Raw genomic sequence first — 24,334 nt, 5'->3', positions numbered from 1 at the left:
ACAATCGGTCGGCCCAGCATCTTAAACGCCTCCATGATGCGCTCCACCCTCCGGTGTTTCTTAGGGATGCCGACCCTCCGGCTCTTCGGCGGCTATTTTTGGGCGACGTGGGGAAGAGGAGAGAAAATTATAATATTTCTTTTGTTTATAGTACAGTTTTCAGTATCTGTTCAAGCTGAGTCAGTTTCATACTGCAAAAACAGTTTACAAGGAATCATAAATTGATTTTATAGCATCGAGATATAAGGGATCTGCTAGACAGGTAAAAACATACTGCTGTTCCCCATGTCTATTTGTGCACCCAAGAAACGCAATGCTTCTACGTTAGCTCTTGGAAATCAGTATCATCAGTTTCAGAATCTTCATAAAATAAATCAGTCCCTGAATATGTACAGTTAACTCCTGTACGATTCTTTTCATATAAATTAACCCCAAAAAAAATGCAGGCGGATGCACAGCATGGCTACAAGAAATCTATCCTTTGGATAGTTGACAGGGTAGCAAGCAACAAGAAGCATGCTCACTGCCGAAAGAATTGCTTTATATACACACAACAAAAAGAACCAAGGAAAAGGTGTAATTTCTTCACAAAGAGAAAGGTGTAACTCTAGCCTACGCGAATGAACAAAGATCCCCTACTCCTAAGCTCGAGTGGATGTACTCATCTGGACTTCTGGTTGATTAGCATCACGAGAATCTTGCGACTTCTCCATCTCTCTCGCAATCTGGATGTCATTGGGCATGAAATGTTCCCTGATGGCCTTTGCGGCAAAATGAGGGATCATTCCAACCACAATCACCGCAAGAAGCAATGCCCAGAACAATGCAGTTCCCATCACCTCGTAGATTGCCCTGTGGTTCAGTTAGAGAATCAGAAATCATCTAGGATACTGTTTCAAATGTGAAGAGCATGTAGGTTTCCTTTTTTCCAATAGGCGAGCAAATAATAAGGATCAATAAGGATGAGTATGTACCAGAAACCGGGCAAGGTGGGTATGGAGTCTATGATGATGACGCAAATCCATGTCGCCACAATACTGCCCCATATTACTGCATGAGTGATCCAAGTCCATCTGATGACATCCATGGCAAGGTGAATGTTGACAAGAATGACAACAGACAGTGTCCACAGGTCTCCCAGGCTGGCGCTGTCGATTGCGCTGTTTTTGTATGCGAGGTAAGGGATGAAGAAAACTACGACGCTCTGCCAGACGGAGTCCACCATGATGAAAATGAATAGTCTTAGGTTGTAACTCTCCTCGCGCTGCCCCGCACCGTAGAGTTGGGGGTATTTCAGCAATGTCCTTCGACTCAGATCCTTGTCGAGAATGGCGACAATGACAGTCGGCGCAGAAGTATAGACCACAGAGTATAACACACTGCTCCACTCATTTATTGCTGTTGACAGGGTATAACCAGTGTAAAGTACATACCTGCAATGGTTATTGTGGTTTAGGTATATTTGGTGCAGATTGAACGAACCTGGTAATAAAGAGAATGCACTTACCAGAAAAGCACAAAGACAAAAGTAGCATTTCTGTAAAAATTGTATAGGATCATGTAGCTCATTCTCTGGTAGTTCCAGTGGCCATGAACTAACAACAGTGGGACCAAAAATCTAAATTGCCCCATGGCAAAATCTGAGGCCATCACAGCTTGCCTTCCTTCTTGACCACTGATGCCAATGCCAACATCGGCCATTTGGATCATGGATACATCATTTGCACCTGAAAAATAATACTTCTTCAGATTAATAACGAAAAACGAATAACTCAGAGCAAAAAATGGAAGTGCTGAACTAGTTTGAAACAAAAAATGTACCATCTCCAATAGCTAGAGTCATGTCACTTGTTCGCTTCTTTATTAAATCAACAATCCCAGCCTTCTGTAGAGGAGCCACTCGACAACATAGAACGACATCGCATGCTATCGCGACTTCAAAAAGCTGCACAATTGACATTTCATAGGTTATTTATAAGAAAATGACTGTTTTTCCTTTTGCGGGGAAATTACTGCGCTTGTAGAGATGCTAGTATGATTGCATACCTTCTCCTCCCGGTCTGTGTCAAAAATGTAGACGAGACTGTTTCCGTCAATGATCAAAGCGAGGGGAACTCTAGATTGGGAGTCTGTAGACAGTGACCGAAGTTTGTTAACCATGGAGATTGCATCATCCAGACTTTTTCTGCACGACTCTCTTGAATTACTATTGATTACAATCTGTGTCATGTCCCTTGTCAAAAGCTTGCAGGAATAGCCAATGGAGATGGCAGTTTCTTGTTTGTCACCTGTCAGAACCCAAACCTTAATCCCTGCTTCCCTTAGTTTTTCAATTGCTTCAGGCACTCCATCTTGCAGCTTGTCTTCGACACCGGAGGCTCCTAACAGGCGCATGTTCCTTTCAATGTTGGCGGCCACACTGCGTAGGAGATTCCCTCTGCCTAATAATGCAGTGCTAGCCTTCTCGTAAGCCATTTGCCACTCCTGAAACTCTGACTGGCTAAGTTCCCGCACACCGATGACAAGTGTTCGGAGGCCGACTGACGAATATGAATGGAGATGTTTCTCGGTTGCCTGGACAACATCTGGATTCAGTGTTTTGTCGATGATTCCAAACATGGAACTATCTGCACCTTTTACAAACAGCTTGATAGTCTTGTCCGGGCAGCCAATTATAACTGACATCCTCTTGCGGTCGCTGTCAAACTCATGAAGACCAAGGACGTCAAACCTGCACAATAAGTCCAGTAAAGGCGATTAAATGTAATGTGAAAGTTATTAGTAATGGCCAGATGCACAAAGGACTGAAGCAAAACGAAGCATATGTTGCACATTCTGAATGTACTCAAAAACTAAGGAAACCAACTCAACCTATTGCAGTCATCAACCAATGTCAGTTTAGGTGAAGCAATATCTGAAGTTGTGCGGTTGCCTTGCTACTACCACAAATGGACTGAACCGCATGCTGCAGGCCCAAAAAAAAGAGATGCAAGCAACGGCCACAAACCAACGAAACCTCCCCAACTAGTACTAGTACTAGAAGACACAAACTAACGGCAAACTGTATATCATGAAATGAAAGCAAAATTCCCATGGTCAATTTGTCCTTATTCCCAATGCAAATCTATCATCAGTGATGTATATACCTCTGCTTCTGACCAAGGACGTCAATGACAATGTGCCCGGAGCTTCGCTCAACGAGCACAAAGCCATACGCCGCGGCGGCAGAAACCAACGCCTGCTCGTCCGGCGACTCGCCTTGGTAGTCAATCACCTTCTTCTTTGGGTCAGGGCCATCAATGATCAAAGGAACAATGGTGTTGCACGTTGCCAGGGCAAGAAAGAACTCTCCGGCGTTCATCCCTTGCTCCGTAGCACCCCCATTCCTCACCAGCTCCATCACCTCTCTGTCGACCTTCACCGGCACCTTTGGCACCCAAGCCGGCTCGCCCTCTGCCATGAATCAAAGGCCATCAAACCCCAGCCCAGACTCCTCCACTCGATAGAATTCACTGAGAATAAGAGAGAAGCTAGTCCTACCGACAGGTCGCTGCGGTGCGACGTCGCTGTAATCGACGCCGTCGATGCTCGCGCACCGGAACTCCATCTTGTTCTGCGTCAGCGTGCCGGTCTTATCGGAGAAGACGCACTTGACCTGCCCCAGGTCCTCGTTGATGTTGAGCGCCCTGCACTGGAACCTCGAGTCGGACGACGCGTCGTACAGCTTGGCGTCCCGGATCATGAAGTAGGCCTGCCCGAGCCTCACCAGCTCCATGGAGATGTAGAGCGAGATGGGTATCATGATCTGGAACACGATGACCGCCATGAGGAAGTTGAACACGATCTGCGCCGCGATGCCGTAGTAGTTGTAGTTCTCGTTGTCCTCCTTGCCCACCTTGAGGTAGTCCTTCTTGTGGAAGAACTGCGCGAGCTCCAGGTCGGTCTGGTGGGTGCGCAGCCACACGCCCGAGAGCGTGGCCACGGCCGAGCAGAGCACGATGAGGATGCCGGAGAGGAAGAGCGTCTCGCGGTTCATGTGCGTCTCCAGGCGGCTGCGCTTGGTCGGCGTGCCCGCGTTGTTCAGCATCGCCTTGGTCTCGCGCCCCGCGTAGACGACTACGCCGACGGCCCAGGACGTGTTCTTGAGGTCGCAGCCGCGCAGCACGATGTTGGACGGGCCCAGCGGTATCCGGCGGCCCTCCCCCTGGAGCTCCAGGTTGGCCTGGAAGCCGTAGATGTTGCGGTTCGGGCGCTCGCACCTGACGACGGCGCCGGCGAGATGCTCCAGCGGCGTCGTCAGCGTCTCTTGCTTAGCGTAGCGAGTCTTTAGGTTGGACTCGCCGTCAAGGTTGAGCGTCTGCACGTAGGCAACGCCGGTGGTGTCGCTGGTGGCGAGGAGGACCATGTCCGCCGGGGGCGACTCGTTGGCACCGACCCGCACGACGTCGCCGACGCGGACGTGCTTCCACTCGGTGGGGACGAATTGGGCGCCCGCACCGGGGGACAGGACAGCGGCGAGGCGGTTATTCTCGGCGCGGTCGGAGCGGTGGCGTCGCCAGTCCTCGTACGCGTCCTTGACGGCGGTCACCGCGAGGACGAAGGCGAGCGGCATGACGGAGGCCCCGCGGCCGAAGACCGCGAGCTGGGGGAGCTGGTTGAGCACGGCGATGACGAGGAAATAGACGTAGGCGAGGCGGTGGAACTGCTCGAACAGGTTCCGCGGCAGGAAGGTGAGCGGCGAGTACTTGGCGGTGCGCACAGCGTTCCCGGCGAACTGGAGGCGCTCGTTGGTGCGCTCCGCGTCGCCCACATGCACCACCCGCGCGTCGTCGTCGCCCAGCTCCTTGTGCGACATGGACATGGACGACATGTGCCGCGACGATCCATGGTCCTCGGCCATGGCGTGCGCTGTCGCTGACCGACCGGACCAGCCGCGTCAGTGGGAGAACCTCGAATCCCCGCCCATGGCGATCCCAAAGTCCGATTTTGACCGGGGCACAAGCTGGGTTTGGGTTCAAGAAACAAACAGGGGAGGAAGGAAGGAAGCAGAGCAGAGCAGAGGAGAAGACGAGTTGGAAGCAAGAAGAGCGCAGTGGTTGGGTTGAAGTGGATGCCCGGGAGTAACTATGGCGAGTGTTGCATTAAAGATGGGCTGCTGCTGCAGAGGAATTTTTATTTCAGGGGGGAGAAGGAGACGAAGCGGAAGCAAGCAGAGGAAAGATACGCGATCTTGCTGAGGGCTTGAAATGGCGCTTAAAATCTGGGAGAAGGGAGTTGGTGAGGACAAAAGCACCGTTTGGATGAGCGAGCGAGCGAGCGAGGGAGGGAGAGACCTTGTAGGCTTTGGGTTTTGGGGCTGCTCCTTCCATGTCTCATGACTCAAATAGTCTATCTTACAAGCAAGGGATTCTAGTCTAGAAATAAAAGTCTAACAAGTAATCGATAGGAGTATTAGTTATTAGTTAGTGGCCGTATGCATCGTTCTGATGCAGAGGCCGGGAGTCTCTTTTTTGAAGAAAAAAAAGTTATTAGTCAAGTCATCAAAGGCAAGTAGAAATTGATTAGGATTTCATTTGGAGACGATGGGGAAGACGAGGGAATGAAGCCAACTAAGTGAGCTGTTAATTTTGTTTATAGGCGGCTTATAACTTAATAATGTGGTTTAATTAGTGCAGAAACAAAGCTGTCATACGTAGACTCGGAGTAGCGCAGCCGGTAGCTTAGCTGGTCAACAAATGGTGGATAGAAACGGCCTCCGAAAGTGGGGAGACGGTGACGACGACGGCGACTCGCTAAACAAGCTTGTCATTTTCGTCGGGTTGGTACTTTAGGGTGCCGGCTCTGCTTTCTTTCTTTCTGGCGGAGATGGCGAAGCTTCCAGACACGCCAAATGGATTGCAGATGGCTCGATCATCGTCTCATCGATGATGCTTCTTCATTTCTTGGGTCATCGATGGTGTGCCGGCGATGATGGGTCCCTCTCCCTCCCAATACGAACAAACAGTTTGCAACCAGTTTCTAATTCTATGGGAGCCTCCTCGGCCTTGGTATTTTGGGCGAGATTTAATCTGTATCCCGTATAGTATTAAGCCCACATAAACCAAGGGCTAAAGAAAAGGCATTTCGTTTGCATTACTTGGACGGCAATCACGAAATACCATCTCTGACTTGATGACTTTTCGCTACGCCAAGGCTGCTACTTTCTTTTCTGCGTTTAGTTTCGTATCAAGTCAACGTTCGCAATGGAATACGTTAGATGAACACAAGTGCTTTAATAATAAATAACCTAATTGTTGGACACAAACATATTTTAGGCCGGGAGAATCTTGACAGAGGATCGCTCTGCTCTGCTCCTGGAGCAGAGCATGGAGGCCATAAATCTTGGCAAAGCCGCCTTTCAACCTCCGCGCAATATGTAAGAGTTGACATCAAACCTTCGACTTGAAAGTCCCCGTAAACCACGGCATGTGCTTTGGTAAACATGGCGACGAGTCATCGGACGGACGGACTCTGTAAAGAATTCTAGAAACCCATGCGTGACGATAGCGCATGCGCCATCGTCCAATCCTGTGACCAAACCCACAAGCTACGTTGCACTAAACTACGCTGCTCCCGCACCGGTCTTGGCTCTACGCGCATGTTCCTATTCGTCTCGAAGCTTTTAAATTCAGTGTGGCAATTTGCTGATGTTGGGATGTATCTATCCACCAGAGCGAGGCACAGGGAACTAATAGCTGGTGAAGCATTTTAGGCCTTCTGATGAAAGCATGAAGTTTCTCAGCTAGTAGTAAAAAAGAAGGAAATCATGGGCAAAAACGACAAATTTGACCTATGAACAAAAAGAATTCACAAAATGAACTGTGCTTGAAAAAAATTTACTCCACTGACCCTTTAGTGTGGCGCCCGACAGTCAGGCGTCACGCTACATTGTGCAGCGCCTAACTGACAGGCGCTACACGTCTGTCTAGCGTCGCACTCCGAACTGTCTAAAAATTACTAAGTCAGTGTGCAGCGCCTAAGAGCTATGTGCTATATTGCACTATTTGCATTATCCGTGCCGCGTTTTAGTTTTCTATACCGTGGCAGAGACAGGCCTGCCGCTGCTACGGGATGCTCGTCAGCAGCGTAGCTTGGCTTTTCAGTGATTGTATAGTATGGTCTACTGCTAGCTGCTATAGTATGGTCTACTGCTAACTGCTATAGTATGCTAGCCGGCTAGGCTGGATGAGGTTTATTTTATCTTTTTCTTGTCTCTCCAGTAGATGTCTGCTCCCCTCCCATGTACGGCGCTACAACATCTTTCTTGGGTTTCATTAACTCTTGGATGTTTCTGCCCTCTCTTTACCACTAGAGGCGTTTGCTACATAATTTGATTCTAATTCATCTATCTACGTTACACCCTCTGCACCGATGCGTACATGCAAGTAGTGCAGCACCTATGATCTAGGCGCTACACTATACTTTACTATACTGTGTAGCGTCTAGCTTTTAGGCGTTACACATTGACTTAGCAATTTTTAGGTATTCCGGAGTGCGACGCTAGTCAGATGTGTAGCGCTTGTCAGTCAGGCGCTACACAGTGTAGTATGACGCCTAACTGTCGGGCACTACACGAAAGGGTCAGCGGAGTGAAATTTTTTCAAAGACATTTCACTTTGTGAATTCTTTGTGTCCACAGGTCAAATTTATAGTTTTTGCCGAAATCATGGAGCTATGCCGTGCGCAGAGCATGGCAGAACTGGAAAAGAGGTCGAACTGGGAGCATTGTCCAAAAATTCAGAGTTCTCTCGTCGCAGTTCATGGATGGATTGATGGATGACCGACGATGTAGGAAGTGACCACGCCATATCGCTCGCACAGTGGATTTACCAGCAGAAAAAAAACCGAGTATTTTATAGTAGTACTTGGATGTGATCTGTCCTGGGAAAGTAGAGTTCGTAGGAGCTCGCAGGATAGGACAAAGTTGCTCTTTCCTTTTTTCTTTGTATTTCCCCCACTTTTGTGCCGAACCTGACTGGATCAATTCTAGTACTCCAAGTATATCTCTTCCAGATAATCTAGGAATTTCAGGTATTTTGAGGGTGCATGCCTTTGACTACCAAGGAATTTCACTCTTCACAGTATATTGAGGGTGCATGCCTTTGACCAAACGAGTGTTGTACGGTACTCCCTCTGTAAAGAAATATAAGATATATTTGTTTACAGAGGGAGTAATTATTTATGCGTGTTCTCATCGAGTGGAGACGAGATTTCTTGTGTCTAAAGGTCAGACACTGACCAAAATGAGGTTTATGGAATATTTTCCCGTGTTTAGGTGTTCAAAGTTGACCATTTGAGATGGAGAAATACAAGACAGCCACGTGAATGGGATACGATTTTGGAAATTTCCATTGGTACCGTGTAGGCTCCATCCCAGATTAGTTAGACCGAGTCAACTCCGTTAAACAACGCCATGGTTGGGCTGCCGGACTAACGAACGATCCATGCGCCCGGCACTTTTCATATCTGCATATATTTTTCGGATGCAGAGGCGGGGGAAATCCTCCTTTTTCAAAAAAAAAGCGCCAGGCACTCCAATTAGAGTAGCCCATTTACATTGACATTTTTGTCTATATAAAGAAAAGATACATAAACAAACTACTACAGATTTATTAGTCATCGTATTTGGACTGGTAACCGAGACGGATGTATTAATAGGAGTAGACCCTGGCGCAAAAGTTTGTCTCTACATGAGTTAAAAAAAGATGTGGCTAGGCCTCATACGACTACAATTTCTCACGGGTCTTCACATAAGATCTTATGAATATGCCATCTACTGAGACTTGGTTAAGTATTAGTCGACTGAGATTTAGCAAACCCGTTAAAAAAATATTCCACACATATGAGTAATAGGAGTGGACTCTGGGGCAAAAGTCTGTCTCATGCCATGCGCAAACAAGTAAAAGTATTCCGCGTGCACATGAGTTAAGGTTCATTGATAATCACGTATGAGCAGACTCGCAGGGTTCCACTAGAATCCCATTTTCAATCCCATGAGCGCGGAAAAAGCTCCGACAGCAGCGGTAAATCCATGGCACGACGCACTACTTGAGTCGACGCACAACCACATGAGTCCTTACTGTAGGTAGTGCGTACAAACTGGCTAGTGATGAATGCTCAAATTCCAGTGAGGTTTCTACTAGTTCCCGGCCGGATGGAACAAGAGAAGGATGGAACTTTATATGGCGAAGTACCGTACCACCAAAGGTTCAGTCTTTTGCTTGGAGATTAGCTACAGATTCGCTAGCAAATTGGACAAATAAAGTGAAAAGGAACTTGGAAGTCTCAGGAACATGCCCTGTGTGTGGGATGGAGGAGGAGGACTCGTTCCATGTTTTTTGCACCTGTAACCATGCCGTGATCCTATGGAAGGCCATGGCGAAGGAATGGACATTGCCGGACCGACTAAGCATCGTACATGTTGGTCGTGATTGGTTCCTTCATCTCCTGTCGAAAATGCATGAGGAGGAAAGAGCTAGGATCATGATGCTATTCTGGCGAATCTGGTATGTGCTAACGAAATTGTGCATGCAAAACAACCACTGCCCGTGGAAGTTTCGGTGCGCTTCCTGGCCAGCTATCTGTCCTCCTTAAACTCCATTCTCATATGCTCAAGTGATGCTCTAGTGAAAGGAAAAATGACAGCAGCATGTTTTCGGATTCCCGACCAGGACATATACAGAATTGATGAAGTGGGAGGCTCTTCGTCCGCTCCAGCTTTGGGCAGAGTCAAACTCAACACGGATGCTTCGGTCTTGGGCTCTACTGCGGGAGCCGGAATGATCCTAAAGGATCAGGAGGGAGAAATTGTTTTCAATGCTTGCAGATTTCTCTATGCATGTGATGATCTTCTGGAGGCAGAGTTACTTGCAATAAGGGAAGGAATTTCTTTGGCCCTTCAATGGAGTATCTTACCAATAGACGTGGAGTCTGATTGTTTAGAGGCCGTCAATATGATTAAGAGAGGGATTAGCAACAAATCTAAATATGCTTTCATCATCAGAGAAATCATTAGTAGTATGGGAGAAAGGAATTCTTGCATTACTCATATTCGCCGGAGCTGTAATAGGGTTAGTCATGCCTTGGCAAATTTTGGTAGGTTGCAACGCCGAACTTTGGTTTGGTTAGGCTCTGGTCCGGAAGATGTTTTGGCACTTGTGGGACGAATTGTAATCTCTGATACTTGAGTAATGAAAGAATTCTTTCGAAAAGAAAAAGAGCGGAGGGAATGGTAGCGTGCGATGGTGGTACCGTGCTACTCATTCTCGAGGCGTCGCGATCGTCTCACCTCGCCGTGCACGGGCGGCTAGGCTAGGCCAGGGTCATCAAGATGGCTCGCATGCGATGGGGCCCGACATATGGCACCCGGGCGACCGGCTGGCCGCGCACGTCCACGTCCGCGCAGGCCGCTGCGCAGGTGGGCCGACCAAACTAGGCGCTGCCCAGGACGATGGAAGTCTATTTTGGAAGCCTCGTAGGCGCCGTCGGGTTCGGCCTCTTTGGGCCAGGCACGGGCCCACGTGCCTTGGGCACCACGACCCAGTTCGTGACAATAGCCTTTTGTTTACCATCGCATGCACGCCCTGGGCCCAGGATAGATCGCGACTTGTTTCACTGGACCTTCAACTCGACAATAATGTTCCGATCACCAAAGAAGAAGGGAAAACAAGTGAGCAACATCCTTGTGCTTAATTTTGACCTTCTAGGGGCTGTGCGATAACCCTGCGAGCGACATGGGAAGGTCCAAAGTCCAACGCAGCACGGAACACATGTGAAATGCACACGAGTCGGGGGTGTTTTGTGCGGTCGGGCCCACACCCAGTATGGACTAACAAAGAGTAGTTTCTCTCGACTTAATTCTTCTTCCCTCCTCCATTAATTGATACGTACGTACACGTCCATGTGGGATAGTAGTACTAGTCTCTCGGCTTCTAGACGGGGTTGCATTTGCATTCATCATATTCCCGTACCCGATCGGGAATTGACTGTTGCAAGTTCGCCTACTGCGAGACCTGTCACATCCATCGATCGCATAATTTTCCTCGCCAAGAATAGTGAGCCTGCCTGCACCTCTGATTACCCCTACGTGTGGTACATGCAAACAGCTTCCTACGTCAATGCCTCGTCCTCGTGGCATGGTGCCGTGGCACATGGATCATTTGCTAGAAGATTGTATTGTAAAAGAAAGAAAATTCGACTTCATGTCTTGGATCCCTGCAGACCATCTGCTCCATTCAGGTAAATTGGTCACAATTCTACGCCACGCCTTTGATTGGAAATTCATCTAGGAAAGTTCTTATATCGCTTTCATGGTTGCCTCTAGAGACGAGCATCGCTTGGTCAGAGAGGCTAGAAGGTCTCGGCTTTGAATATTCTGTTTGCCAGGTAGGCTTTGGGAAACTACGATTTAGATGTTTGCTGATCGTCTGGAAGAAGTTGATGGTTTTGGATACCCAAATTACTAAGCCGGTGGTCCAATCATGCCTGCAAAATGGTTCAGACCAAGATCCCTGACGGCAACTACTATGTCATGACAAATTCAACTTACTCCCTAATAAGAAGCGTGATGCACTCTGGCAGAAGTGTGATGCACAAGAGGGAGGAGGAGGAGGAGGAAGAGGTCTACATGCGGGCGCCCCAAACCGGCCTCAAACATCCGGGATGCCCGTCGGTCATGAAATTTTGATCCAGACGGGCGCCTCAAACGGGTCTCAGACGCCCCGGCTGGCCGGCACCCCACATATCCAGCCCAAATATGGAGTTTGGGTGTCCGCCATGTCGGACTGACGGCGGGGTCCCACGCGGAATCGCCTGGAAATCCGGCAGTCCAAAGCTTGTCTCATCTGTTGGACCGATGTCGTCGCGTGGCGCTGCGTAGTGCTTAGCCCGGCTATTTAAGTCCATCGTCGGCACCAAAATCCTACCATCCACATTTTCCTCCGTCTGTCCGCCGCCGCCACCACTTTTCACTCACCGTCCGCCTAGTTGCCATGCCCCCATGCCGCCAGTTGAGGAGCCACCCATTTCTAATGCGGGAGCGCGGGCTGGAGCTCCTTGAGCAGATCCGGGCAAGGCGTGAAGCCCGGATCACCGTGGGGCTACCTTCGGATGCAGTGGATCCGGAGAAGGAGTTGGAGGAGGACGACGACAACGACGAAGAGGAGGAGGAGGATGAGCCGGAGGAGGAGGAGGATGTGGGGGACGCTGGCAACGCGGACCTGTAGGCGGAGCAGCAGGCCATCCTCGATTATCTCCGCTCAGAGTTGGCTACGGAGGCCATACGCCATCGCCGGCGGGGAGATGGAGGCCGCGGAGAAGGCGGAGATGCTCACCTACTTGGATGAGGTCGAGCAAGAGGAGGATGAGTCGGAGCCCTCCTATGCGCCCGTCCAGCCGGCGCCTGTCACCGACGTCGTGGACATCTCCAACAACGAAGATTAGTTAGGATAGTATGTAGGATTTCTTTTGCATGCTTTGTATGTATCTAGGGGTTGAAATATGGAAGACTCGGATGCAGAGTGGCTATTTTGAGATGTGACCGGTCACTGTCCACGGACGTGCCCGGCCGTTTCGGGCCGGATTTGCAAAGTCCGGCTGTAGATGCTCTTACTGGTCAAAATAAACGGAGTTGGCTTTCTTGCCACATCGGCTCTGATGGATGGGTCCTGCCTCTCATAAACGTGTTTAAATCGTCCAAACCAATCACTATTTGAAAGTGGTAGTTCTTACCAAAAAATAGCTTTATCTATTTGATTTTTGTTGCCGATTTGAAAGTGGTAGTTCCGTGGGATCGAAACCTAAAATGTGGTATTTCTTTTGTTAAATACTCAACATACTCTGGATTGAAGGCTTGAGCAGGCTAGGATTAAAGATTCCACTACAAATCTGCCATCATATTTTTTACCATGGAAAATCAAACATTTTAAATGACAAATGGTGTTTTTCGAGAATGGCAAGTTTATTTGGCGAGCATGACAAATTCATCTCGGTTCAATTATATTGTCAAAAAATTATCGTGCTTGCAAACTAAATTTGCCATCATCGGCCCTCTTTGGATCCATGGGCTAGAGTTAGTTTGAGCTCAAATAGCCCTAAAGTATCCAAACATGAGTGCTTTTGAGATAGTTGCATCTAACCCATTAAAAAAAACTATCCCACCCAAAAGATGCTAATTGGAGCTAGTTCTCCTAATGCATTTATTGTCGATCTAACCTTGTCATCCAAACACCTCTTTAACTAGAGTTAGTTCAGGGTTAGTCATGAGCTAGAAACTAACTCCGACCTCTAGTTTTACTTTTTTGAGAATTAACTCAAACCTCTAACTAAATTAGAGTATCCAAACAGGACCATCATGTTAATAAAAATCGTCGTGAAAAACATCAGCATGCCTAAAAATCCACGAACAGCCACACCTGCCCTGTGGCTTGCATGGAAGTGGAGCAGTTCACAGTTTCGCTTTCTGCGCCCAGATGGTCGGAGCGACGTAGGAGTATCACATTAGCCGCCGGACCCAGGATTTCGTGACACCAACTGAACACTTTAGTTTTCCCCTTGTCTCACTAACGTCTACTCCTACTCCTATATGACGTCTGCCTATGGAAATGTCAATGTCGATCGCAACACAACCTCGCATATTTATCGTTATGGCAACAAACAAACAGAAATTTCAACCACAAACAATGCAGTGAAATCCTAACAAAACAGAACAATTTCACCAACGGCTGCCATGCTGTGAGAAATTGAGAAGCAAAAATTTTGCAGTAAACGGGCGGGGTGGTGAGCTCGTACCTTTGCCTGGTGCCGAACACGTCGACGACGATGTGGCCGGAGGTGCGCTCGACGAGCTTGTGCCCGTACGCCGCGGCGGCGTACACCAGCGCCTGCTCGTCGGGGGACTCGCCCTGGTACTCCACCAGCTTCGCCGCCGGGTTCACGGTGTCCTCGACGATGGGCACGATGGTGTTGCAGGTCGCCAGCGCCAGGAACAGGTCGCGGGCGCGGCTGGCCTTGGCGCCCATCCCGTCCTTGAGCAGCGCCGCCAGCTTCGGGTCCGTCGTCACCGCCGTCTTGGGTCTCAGAACCACGCCGTCCGCTGCACCCAAACAGAATGTCCCGCCAAACATGGACTAGATCAGATTCGTTTCTCCTCGTGATTGGATGTTGAATTTTACTTAGTAGAAAAATAACTGGGTTGTCAAACGAAGGTGTGCTGTAACATTAGTGTGTCGTGTCGGGCTCTCATCCCAGGAAAATGGATGGTGACGATTCATCGTTATCGATACAGCCAGTCAGTCTCAAATTGAAATCCGAAAGAATGTTGGTTGTTGACGTGCGGTAATTCTATGCTTATTGGGCCAGATGGCGGTCAACCCTGATCAGTGACCCGAAGTTGTGTCATTCGACTAGAACCTAGAAGAGTCAAATGGCAACACAACACAACACACAAGCTATGTCCCGGCAGCTTAAATGTTCTGCATAGTGGAACAGCTCGCTTTTGCCTTTTGGGCTTAAAAAGGGGAGGAAAGCTCATTCAAAAGTTTGACTCGATCAGTGGCATAACAAATCAGTAATGAACAGTATCATTGCACGTACTTGTCATGTAACCATCAAAAGATGTTCTTTCTTTTCACCGGTTATCTAACTATCGAAATGTGTCAGTGCTTGTATCTTGCGTGCTGCAGAACTCGCGTGCTCATTTCTAGTTCGGCGTGTGGATGCAGAAACTTCAAATTCTGCATACGTGTACCCAAAATAACCATGGCGATCACCCTAGCACGCAACACACCGGCGAGTGACATGTCTTCGAATAGTAGTACTACTAGTTTTCTTACGGTCAGATAATGCCAACCCCGCCGCTCAAAATCGGTGATTAGTCAACCAAGCTTACCGCTGGTGAAAATTTCAACCAAAACTAACATTTGCTTACCTTGCACGGCATGTCCGTCCTCCTCGCCGCCGTCGGTCTCGCTGAAGTCGCGGCCTTGCACGCTGGCGCAGCGGAACTCCATCCGATTCTGCGTGAGCGTGCCGGTCTTGTCGGAGAAGACGTACTTGATCTGCCCCAGGTCCTCGTTGATGTTGAGCGCCCGGCATTGGAACCTGGCCTGGCTCTTCTCGTCGAACATGCGGTTGTCCTGCACCATGAAGTATGCCTGCCCCACCCTGATGAGCTCCATGGATATGATGAGCCCGATGGGGATCATCACCTGGAACTGGATCACCGCCGACATGAACGTGAACACCACCTGCGCGCCCGTGCCGTACCAGTTGTACCTCCCGTCGTCGTGCGCAGCAGCCCCCGAGTAGTCGTATTTGTGGAAAAAGGGGATGATGCCGAGCTGATCGACATGGTCACCCATCCAGATGCCGGCGAGGAGAGACACCACCGAGCAGAGGACGACCAGAGCCACGGCGAGCGCGATGATTTCGCGGTTCATGTGCGTCTCGAGGCGGCTGCGCTTGGATGGCGCACCCGAGCTGTTGAGCACGACCTTGGTGTCCCGGCCGGTGTACACCGCCACCCCGATGGCCCAGACCGTATTCTTGAGCTCGCAGCCGCGGAGCATGACGTTGGAGGTGCCGAGGGAGATGGCGCGGCGGCCGTTGAGGTCCACGGTGGCGAGGAAGCCGTAGATGTTGCGGTTGGGTTTCTCGCACTTGATGACACCGGCGAGCGCCTCCGGCGGCGTGGACATGGTTTCCTGCTTGGCGTAGCGCGTCTTGAGGTTGGACTCGCCGTCGAGGTTGATGGTCTGGATGTAGGCCACGCCGGTGGGGTCGCTCGTGGACACAAGAACCATGTCGCACGGCAGCGTCTCGTTAGCCACGAGACGCACCACGTCGCCGACCTGAATGTCCTTCCACCGCTTCGGCCGGAACACGCCGTCCGCGAGCACAGACGCCGTGCGGTTGTTCTCATTCTTGTCTGACCGGTGCCGCCTCCAGTCCTCGTACGCGTCCTTCACTGCCGTGACGCCGAGCACGAAGGCCAGCGGCAGAACGCCCGCTTCCTTGGACAGCACGAGGAGTTGCGGCACGAAGTTGAGCACCGCCAGGATGAGGAAGTAGATGTAGGCCACCCTGTGGAACTGCTCGTAGAGGTTGCGCGGGATGAAGGTGAGGACGGAGTACTTGGAGGTGCGGATGGAGTTGTCCGGGAACATGGCCGGCGGCGCGTTGGTGCGCGGCGCGTCGTTGATGTAGACGAATCGCGCGTCCTCGTCGCGGAGGTCCCGCTGCGAGCCGGCACGCTCGGACGCGGATCGCCTGGTGGACGACCGCGAGACGCTGGACGGCCTCGACCGGGCCGTCCGGAAGCTGTCGAAGGACGGCGAGGTGGATTCCGGCTTGGAGGGCGACCGGAAGTCGGCCGCGAAGGTGACGGACGACGTGTCTGCCGCCGACCGCAGCGAGCGCGATATCGACGGCGAGTGCTTCAGTATCGGCGACGGCACCGGGTCCGGCAGCCTGGCGTGCGGGTCCATGTCTGTTCCCGTCGCTTGCTGCGGCCGTTGCGGCAGCGGGGCCAACGATGGATGTGGCGGCGGCAATTTCCCGTCTGGCCGCATGCTTGTGTACGGACGTCGAAGAGTACGTATACTAACTAAAGCACCCAGCTGATAAAGATTGGATTTAGGCAAGCGAGGAACAAGAAGGGATGAGTACTTGATTTGTCTGCACTGGAGTTAACGAGATCGGCCAAAGGTTTTGGAGGGACCGCTTGGTCGTTTGCGCGAGACAGGCGGGGAGTTCGAAGGAGATGATGGAGTAGGTCTGCAGACTGCAGCTGTGTTATCAATTCGCGGGGAAGGAGAGGAGAAGCTTTGCTGCGAGTGCGAGTGCGAGTGCGACGGCCAGAGGGAGTGACTGCGGAATACTCCCTCCCTCTCTTCCAGATGGAAAATGGTCAGGGGCGGCGGAATACTCCCACTCTTCCAGAAATGAGATGGAAAATAGTCAGGGACGGCGGGTGCTCAGATTGGACCGGAAGGCGTCAGGTGCTGATGCGCATGGACCGAGTCCAGGGGGTTAACGAGGGGGCGGTCGTGGGCCCCGGATTTTGCTACCTTCTTTGTTAGATTTTTCTTAGAGTAACTTAATTAATGTCATGCATATGACACTAGTCTATATTATCATCTTTATATAATGTAATGTAAAGTGTCTTAGAAGTATTTATTAGCTTGTAGACTCAACTTTTATTGGAGAGCGCTGTGTGATAGTAACTTCTAAAACTAAGACTTGCAGGGGAACCTGGGCTCTCTCAGAGCTTAGAGCATTTTGGCCGTCGGATCGTTTTGCTTGATGCGTTTTGAGCTGTAGGATCCCCCTCCCGATCGATCTTGTCCGCCGGATAAAAACTGAGCACTCTATCAACGAATAGTGCACCCTCCGGCGAAAATATCATGTGCCACCGTGTGTAATTTCCATGCCCCGCCGAGGGTACGAGTGGTATTTCGCGTGATCCATTGTGACGTGCCTTACACCGATTTGCTGCTCCATCCCCAATCGGGGGAGATGCTAGGGTTTGGTCTCTCTTCTCTCATTCTTCTCTCTCTCACTCCCCGAATCTCTATTTGGCGCCGCCGCCGCCATTGACATCGACCGCAACCACCCGCTGCCATCAGTTCCAGTCTCGCCGCCCTCCCCCGCCGCTCCTCCTTCTCCTCCATTGCCGGGAGAGGCTCGGCCTCGCTCGGGCCGCTGCTCCTCCGTGGAGTCCGCGCGTCTGCGTTGTCAGGATGAGTGGAGGTTGCAGCTCGTGCACTCTGCTCCTCCCTGGACCGCAGCACAGACGGGCGAAGACGTCGATCCCGCTCTGTGCGTCCCCGACGTCATCGCTGCTGACTCTTCTCCACCCCCTTTGGCGCTCCTCGTTCGGTGTTCTTGGTGAGCACCAGGCCCTTCTACCCTGCCGCCGGCGCCGCCTCCTTGCAAGATCCCGGCAACGGTGGGCTCCCCCACCCTTCCCTCCCACCACCGCTGTCGGTGTGAAAACCAACAGACCTCGAGGTAGGGGGTCCCGAGCTGTGGATCTCAGACGGATGGCAACAGGAACAAGGAGACGATGTTAACCAGGTTCGGTCCCTCTTGATGGACGTAAAACCCTACGTCCTGCCCTTTTTTATATTGATATAGATGTATCGAGTACAGAGTTGATCTACCTCGAGATCATAAGATGTGTTCTAACCCTAGAGCTAGGTGAATGAGATTGCGCTGATGTCCCGTCCGCGGGCTAGACCCTATGGCTTATATACACGTCAGGTAGGGTATCTAGGGCTACAAGGTCGGCATCTTGGCGTGGAGGCGGCAGGAAAGTCTTGGAGTATATGACAAGTCTTCGGTTGATGCAGTCTCGGCCATGCCTCTAGTGTGCAGCTTCTGGAGTCCATCTTGAGAAGAATGAGGGCACATCAGCCCAACCCGAGGAGTATGGGCCGACTAGGTTAGTACCCCCTAGTCCAGGACGCCATCAGTAGCCCCCGGACTGGTCTTCTATGCCGAGGAAGATTCCCTTGATGAACACAACCTCGGATCCGAAGTCCTTGGCTTGACAGACGAGTTCCCTTTGTGACTTCAAGACTCCCGAACCGCCCTTTATAGGAGTGGTGTCTTATAAACAAGACCTAGCCGAGCTCACACCTTGCCCAAAGAGTAGGGGTAACTTAGCCTCGAAGGCCGACCACGTAGGTGTGAATAGTGCCACCTAGTATGACAACTATATCGAAGCGGCGCATCCCACAACGGGTCAGGCAGTTACTGCTTACCCCAAATCATGGCCCGAGGCGGCCTTTTTACTGGCGCGTCCCATCAAGGCGGAGATCGTGCCCGTTTTCTTAGGGATATCATCAAGATTTTGTTTCCCCCCATACGCACAACGGCATCTTTCGGGGGGAGTGGCATTTTTATCGACGTAGCAAATGGGGGACTCTTGGCCTCTCATTAGCCTATAAGAGTAAGAAATCAACAGCGCAAAAAAGCACGCTCTCATTTCCCCCGCCAGCTGCCTTCTCAAGCTCTAGCACCCAGATCCAATCTCGCTCTCTTCCTTAATCGCATCCAAGCTTTCCTCACCCCACCATGGCCGACACCCTCAAAGGGCACTAGGGTGGGTCCACCGTGACAGATGACACCATCTTGGAGCTGCGTAGTGCGGGATACCTCCCTGCCAACATTGGTGCCCGCGCTCCCGGCACCGACCGGCAGGTGCCCGCTCCAAACCCAGGGGAGCGGGTAGTCTTCGTTCCCCACCTCATCCGAGGCCTAGGGTTCCTGCTGCACCCGTTCATGTGCGAGATGACGTTTTACTGCGGGCTCGACTTCCACCACATGGCGCCGAACTCCATTCTCCACCTCACCTCCTTCATCACGGTCTGTGAGGCCTTCCACCGTATCAAGCCGCACTTCAGCCTGTGGCTGAAGATCTTCGGCATCAAGCTGAAGTCCAGCGGCTCCGATATGGCGGAGTGCGGATGGGGCCATGGTTAGCAAAACCAGAATGCCGACTCGTTCAAAGGCACCTTCAACGAGACAGTCAAGGAATGGCAGCGTGAGTGGTTTTATATCACTAAGCCGCTTGCCCCCGGCCAAACCGAAGTCCTGGCCTTTTGGGCCGGGCCCCCAAGGAAGCTCAAGTCCTGGAAGGAGAAGGGCGTCATCTGGGGGAACCCAAAGGAGGTGGAGACACTGATCAAGAAGATCAAGTGGTGGTCTACCAAGAAGGACCTCCAGCTCGCCGACGTAGTCAACGTCATGCTTCACCGCCGCATTCTCCCACTCCAACTCCGGGCCACCCTGATGTGGGAGCATAAATACGAGGAAGTGGGGCCCGTCCTCAACTTCTTCCGCTCCAACTTGGCCGGCATGTGGACACGACTCTTCAAGTTGGCCAAGGACAAGATCCCTAAGGAAGGGGAGGACCTTGGCTTCGAGGTCGGCTACAAAGCCCCACCGGTAAGTGTCTTAACACTCACGTTCATATTCCTCTTTTCCTGTAAGGTGAGACAGATTTTGATGAATCATCTTGTTTTATATTTGCAGAACTGGTCAGCCAAGATGCAACAAATGCAGTTCCCAGCCCCACTACCAGAGGAGGAGAGAACTCCTCTGCTCACAGCGCTTCTAGGCGAGGAGCCGCACGTAGTGGTGAAAGTGTCCCTATCCCTGGGTGGTTTTGGTAATTCCTAAAAACATATAGCTCATTGAACTAATGCTCTCTCAAGATGATCATTTCAGAAAGTTCAATGATTGGCATGGCATGGACTAGGAATGTGGACCCCTCAAAATGCTAAGGACACATATTGGCTCAAGCTCAAGACTCTACATTTTCATTTTAGTGATCCAAGATCACATTGAGTCCATAGGAAAAGCCAATACTATTAAAAGGGGATGAGGTGTTGCTTAATGGCTTGCTTGCTCAAAATGCTTAGTGATATGCTCTAAAAGCCCTCAACCACTTTCTCATATCCACATATGTCCCAAACCAAAAGTCAAACTCGGCCCCACCGACTTGATCTATCCGGCGCCACCGAGTTCATTTGACATAGCCATAGCCAGAAACCCTAATCAGTTCGGTCTCACCGATAGGGATCTCGGTCTCACCAAGATGGGATTGCAAACTCTTTGTTTCCCTTCGCAACGTTTCGGTCTAACCGAGATGAGCGATCGGTCCCACCGAGTTCACAATGCAAACTCTTTGTTTCCTTTTCGTAACGTTTCGGTCTCATCGAAATGAGCGATCGATCCCACCGAGTTTGCCTGACTAACTCTCTGTTGGCCTATTAAAGAAATCGGTTTCACCGAGTTTATGTGATCGGTCTCACCGAGATTACGTTATGCCCTAACCCTAATGAAATCGGTCCCACCGAGTTGACATGTCGGTCCCATCGAAAATCCTAACGTTCACATTTTGAACTGAATCGGTCTGACCGAGTTTGAGTATTCGATCCCACCAAGTTTGGTAAATTGTGTGTAACGGTTAGATTTTGTGTGGAGGCTATATATACCCCTCCACCCCTCCTCAATTTGGGGAGAGAGCCATCAGAACGTGCCTACACTTCCATCATTCATTTTCTGAGAGAGAACCACCTACTCATGTGTTGAGACCAAGATATTCCAATCCAACCACAAGAATCTTGATCTCTAGCCTTCCCCAAGTTGCTTTCCACTCAAATCATCTTTCCACCAAATCCAAATCTGTGAGAGAGAGTTGAGTGTTGGGGGAGACTATCATTTGAAGCACAAGAGCAAGGAGTTCATCATCAACATACCATCTATTACCTTTTGGAGAGTGGTGTCTCCTAGATTGGTTAGGTGTCACTTGGGAGCCTCCGTCAAGATTGTGGAGTTGAACCAAGGAGTTTGTACGGGCAAGGAGATCGCCTACTTCGTGAAGATCTATCCTAGTGAGGCAAGTCCTTCGTGGGCGATGGCCATGGTGGGATAGACAAGGTTGCTTCTTCGTGTACCCTTCGTGGGTGGAGCCCTCCATGGACTCGCGCAGCCGTTACCCTTCGTGGGTTGAAGTCTCCATCAACGTGGATGTACGATAGCATCACCTATCGGAACCACGGAAAAAAATCTTCGTGTCTACATTCTACATTGCATTTGCTCGCTCCAAACTCCTCCCCTTTACCTTCATATGCAATGACTTACATTCCGCTGCTATACTCTTAGATTTGCATTTTTAGGTTGATTGCTTGACTTGTGCTAAGTTGCTAAAATCTGCCAAGACTTAAAATTGGGAAAAGGCTAGACTTTTATTTGGTCAAGTAGTCTAATCACCCCCCTCTAGACCTACTTTCGATCCTACAAGTGGTATCAGAGCTTTGGTCTCTATTTGCCTTGATTTCCATAGCTTTGGTGATCATAGCCTTGGTTTCACAATCTAGGGAGTAAATTGCACAAAACCACCACTTTGAAGGCAAGGTTTGCGAAAACCACTACAATGCATTTTTTTTTGCAGAAAACACCATGTCTTCTGTAATCTTTTTGCATAAAACACTGATCGGCGGATCGGGCTCAGATAAGTGAGTTTATGACAGAAGGGACCCGCCAGTCAGGCTGATGTGGCACCGCTTAACATCTCACATGTAACGGCAACGCCTGGTAAAGTTATCATCCCTATGTGGGTCCACCTGTCATTGGAAGAAAAAAGAAAAAAACAGGTTCATCTTATCTTCACGCACAGGTCCACCATCGTTGTTGCCTCGCCCAGGCTCGCCGCTGCCGTTGCCTCGCCAAGGCCCGTCGCCGCCGTTGCCTCGCCCAGGTCCGCCGCCGCCGTGGTCTGCATCCCACTAGGCTGGAGCGCCGCCGTGATCTGCATACCCCTCGGCACCGGTGCGCCCCAAGGTCTGCATCCCCTTGGGCACCGGCGTGCTCGAGCTCGGCGACGGAGCCGATGCTCCACCCCCCTCGACGAGCCACTAACGCTGGAGCTTGCCGACCGCGGGTCGCCTCACCTTCTCAACGTCGAGAATCGCCTCGCCGCCCTCCAGTTCGTCCAGATCCCGTCGGGATCGGGTCATTGCCTCGCCCAGGCCCGCCGCCGCCGTGTTCTGCATCACACTAGGCTGGAGCGCCGCCGTGGTCAGCATCCCCCTCGGCACCGGTGCGCACCAAGGTCTGCATCCCCTTGGGCACCGGCGTGCTCGAGCTCGGCGACGGAGCCGGTGCTCCCACCCCCCCGACCAGCCACTGACGCTGGAGCTTGCCGACCGCGGGCCGCGACACCTTCTCAACATCAGGAACCGCCTCGCCACCCTCCAGTTCGTCCAGATCCCGTCGGGATCGGGTCATCCCCGCCGGATCCACGTTGCGCGCCTCTATTGCATCGCCGGAGACCGCCTCGGCGAACCTCCTGCGCCCTGCAACACCTGCACGGCCGCAGTGAGCTGCACCTGCTCGATAAAATGACCAAGTGGTCTGACACAGAGAAGAGAGTGTTTCACTGACAAGCGGGTCCCCTGTCAAGCAAAACGATTCGATGTAACGGTGTGAGAGATTGGTGCCATGTCAGCCTGTCTGGCGGGCCCCATTTGTCATAATCTCACTTATCTGAGCCCAATCCGCCGATCAGTGCTTTTTGCAAAAAGATTACCGAAGACACGGTGTTTTCTGCAAAAAATATGTATTGTAGTGGTTTTCGCAAACCTTGCCTTCAAAGTGGTGGTTTTCTGCAATTTACTCCAATCTAGGAGAGTATGGTGTCTAGCGAGGGAAATTACCACCGTAGAGGTCCTTACTTTGATGGTACTAATTTTGCTAGTTGGAAGCATAAGATGAAAATGCATATTCTTGGACATAACCCCGTCGTTTGGGCTATTGTGTGTATTGGCTTGCAAGGTGAATTCTTTGATGGGAGAGAACCGAACCATGAAGCTACCGCGGAAGAGTTGAAGATGCTGCAATACAATGCTCAAGCTTGTGATATCATCTTCAATGGATTGTGCCCTGAAGAATTCAACAAAATCAGCCGTCTTGAGAATGCAAAAGAAATTTGGGATACTTTGATTGATATGCACTAAGTACCGACTCCGTCAAGGAATCCAAGTTGGATGTGCTTCAAACTCAGCTTGACAAGTTCAAAATGAAGGATGGTGAAGGTGTCGCTGAAATGTACTCTAGGCTTGCTCTCATCACAAATGAGATTGCCGGCTTAGGAAGTGAAGAGATGACCGATAGATTCATCATAAAGAAGATCCTAAGAGCCTTGGATGGAAGATATGATACCATGTGCACATTGATCCAAATGATGCCCAACTACAAAGATCTCAAGCCAACGGAAGTCATTGGAAGAATTGTTGCTCATGAGATGTCACTCAAGGATAAAGAAGAGCTTCACAACAAGTCAAGTGGTGCTTACAAAGCCTCATGTGATGCTCCTAGATCATCAAGTGAGAAACAAGCCTTCAATGAGGAATTGAGCCTAATGGTGAATAACTTCAACAAGTTCTACAAGAGTAGAAGCAAGGAAAGAAGTTCCAAGTCAAGGTCCTACAATGACAAAAGATCTTCTAGTCGTGAGCGTAATTGCTACAATTGTGGAAGACTCGGACACTACTCCAATGAGTGTACGGCTCCCTACAAAAGAAGAGAAGACTCACCTATAAGGAGAAGTAGAAGAGAAGAATCACCTCCAAGAGAGAGAAGGAGTAGAGATGATCGTTATGAACGAAGAACCTCTCGCAGAAGCAAGGATTCGGAAAGGAAGGACAAGTCATCAAGGAGCTACACAAAACGAAGACATCAAGCTCATGTTGGTGAATGGGTATCCGGCTCCGACTCCAACCATCAC

The 24,334-nt window shown here is 50.6% G+C and overlaps 1 protein-coding gene across 2 annotated transcripts; it reads right to left on the bottom strand.

Annotated features, from left to right (window-relative positions):
- Positions 1–382: 382 nt before the first annotated feature.
- LOC109747911 (phospholipid-transporting ATPase 1) lies at positions 383–16,926 on the bottom strand. 2 transcript variants are annotated; one of them, XM_020306956.4, is made up of 7 exons: positions 14,966–16,926; positions 13,828–14,131; positions 2,047–2,731; positions 1,822–1,945; positions 1,508–1,727; positions 975–1,433; positions 383–852 (listed from the first exon to the last, which is right to left on the bottom strand). In XM_020306956.4, the coding sequence occupies exons 1-7, from the start codon at positions 16,605–16,607 to the stop codon at positions 642–644; spliced, it is 3,645 nt and encodes a 1,214-aa protein (XP_020162545.1). In that variant the 5' UTR covers positions 16,608–16,926; the 3' UTR covers positions 383–641. The 2 variants fall into 2 exon arrangements, with proteins under 2 accessions (XP_020162545.1, XP_020162546.1); XM_020306957.4 differs by lacking the exons at positions 13,828–14,131; positions 14,966–16,926 and adding exons at positions 3,147–3,453; positions 3,541–5,591.
- Between the last annotated feature and the right edge of the window lie 7,408 nt (positions 16,927–24,334).

Source organism: Aegilops tauschii, chromosome 4, assembly GCF_002575655.3.
Source record: "Aegilops tauschii subsp. strangulata cultivar AL8/78 chromosome 4, Aet v6.0, whole genome shotgun sequence".
Classification (NCBI taxonomy): Eukaryota; Viridiplantae; Streptophyta; class Magnoliopsida; order Poales; family Poaceae; genus Aegilops; species Aegilops tauschii.
Note: the sequence above shows the minus strand (reverse complement) of the source record. Positions and strands in the feature narration are given on the sequence as shown.

What these genes read in the sequence shown, in the direction of transcription:
- LOC109747911 (XM_020306956.4), bottom strand. Translation starts at nt 16,607, where the DNA reads ATGCGGCCAGACGGGAAATTGCCGCCGCCACATCCATCGTTGGCCCCG. An exon ending in GGACGGACATGCCGTGCAAG is followed by an intron (nt 14,132 to 14,965) that starts GTAAGCAAATGT and finishes GTTTGGGTGCAG; the next exon opens with CGGACGGCGTGGTTCTGAGA. An exon ending in GACTCTAGCTATTGGAGATG is followed by an intron (nt 1,728 to 1,821) that starts GTACATTTTTTG and finishes ATTATTTTTCAG; the next exon opens with GTGCAAATGATGTATCCATG.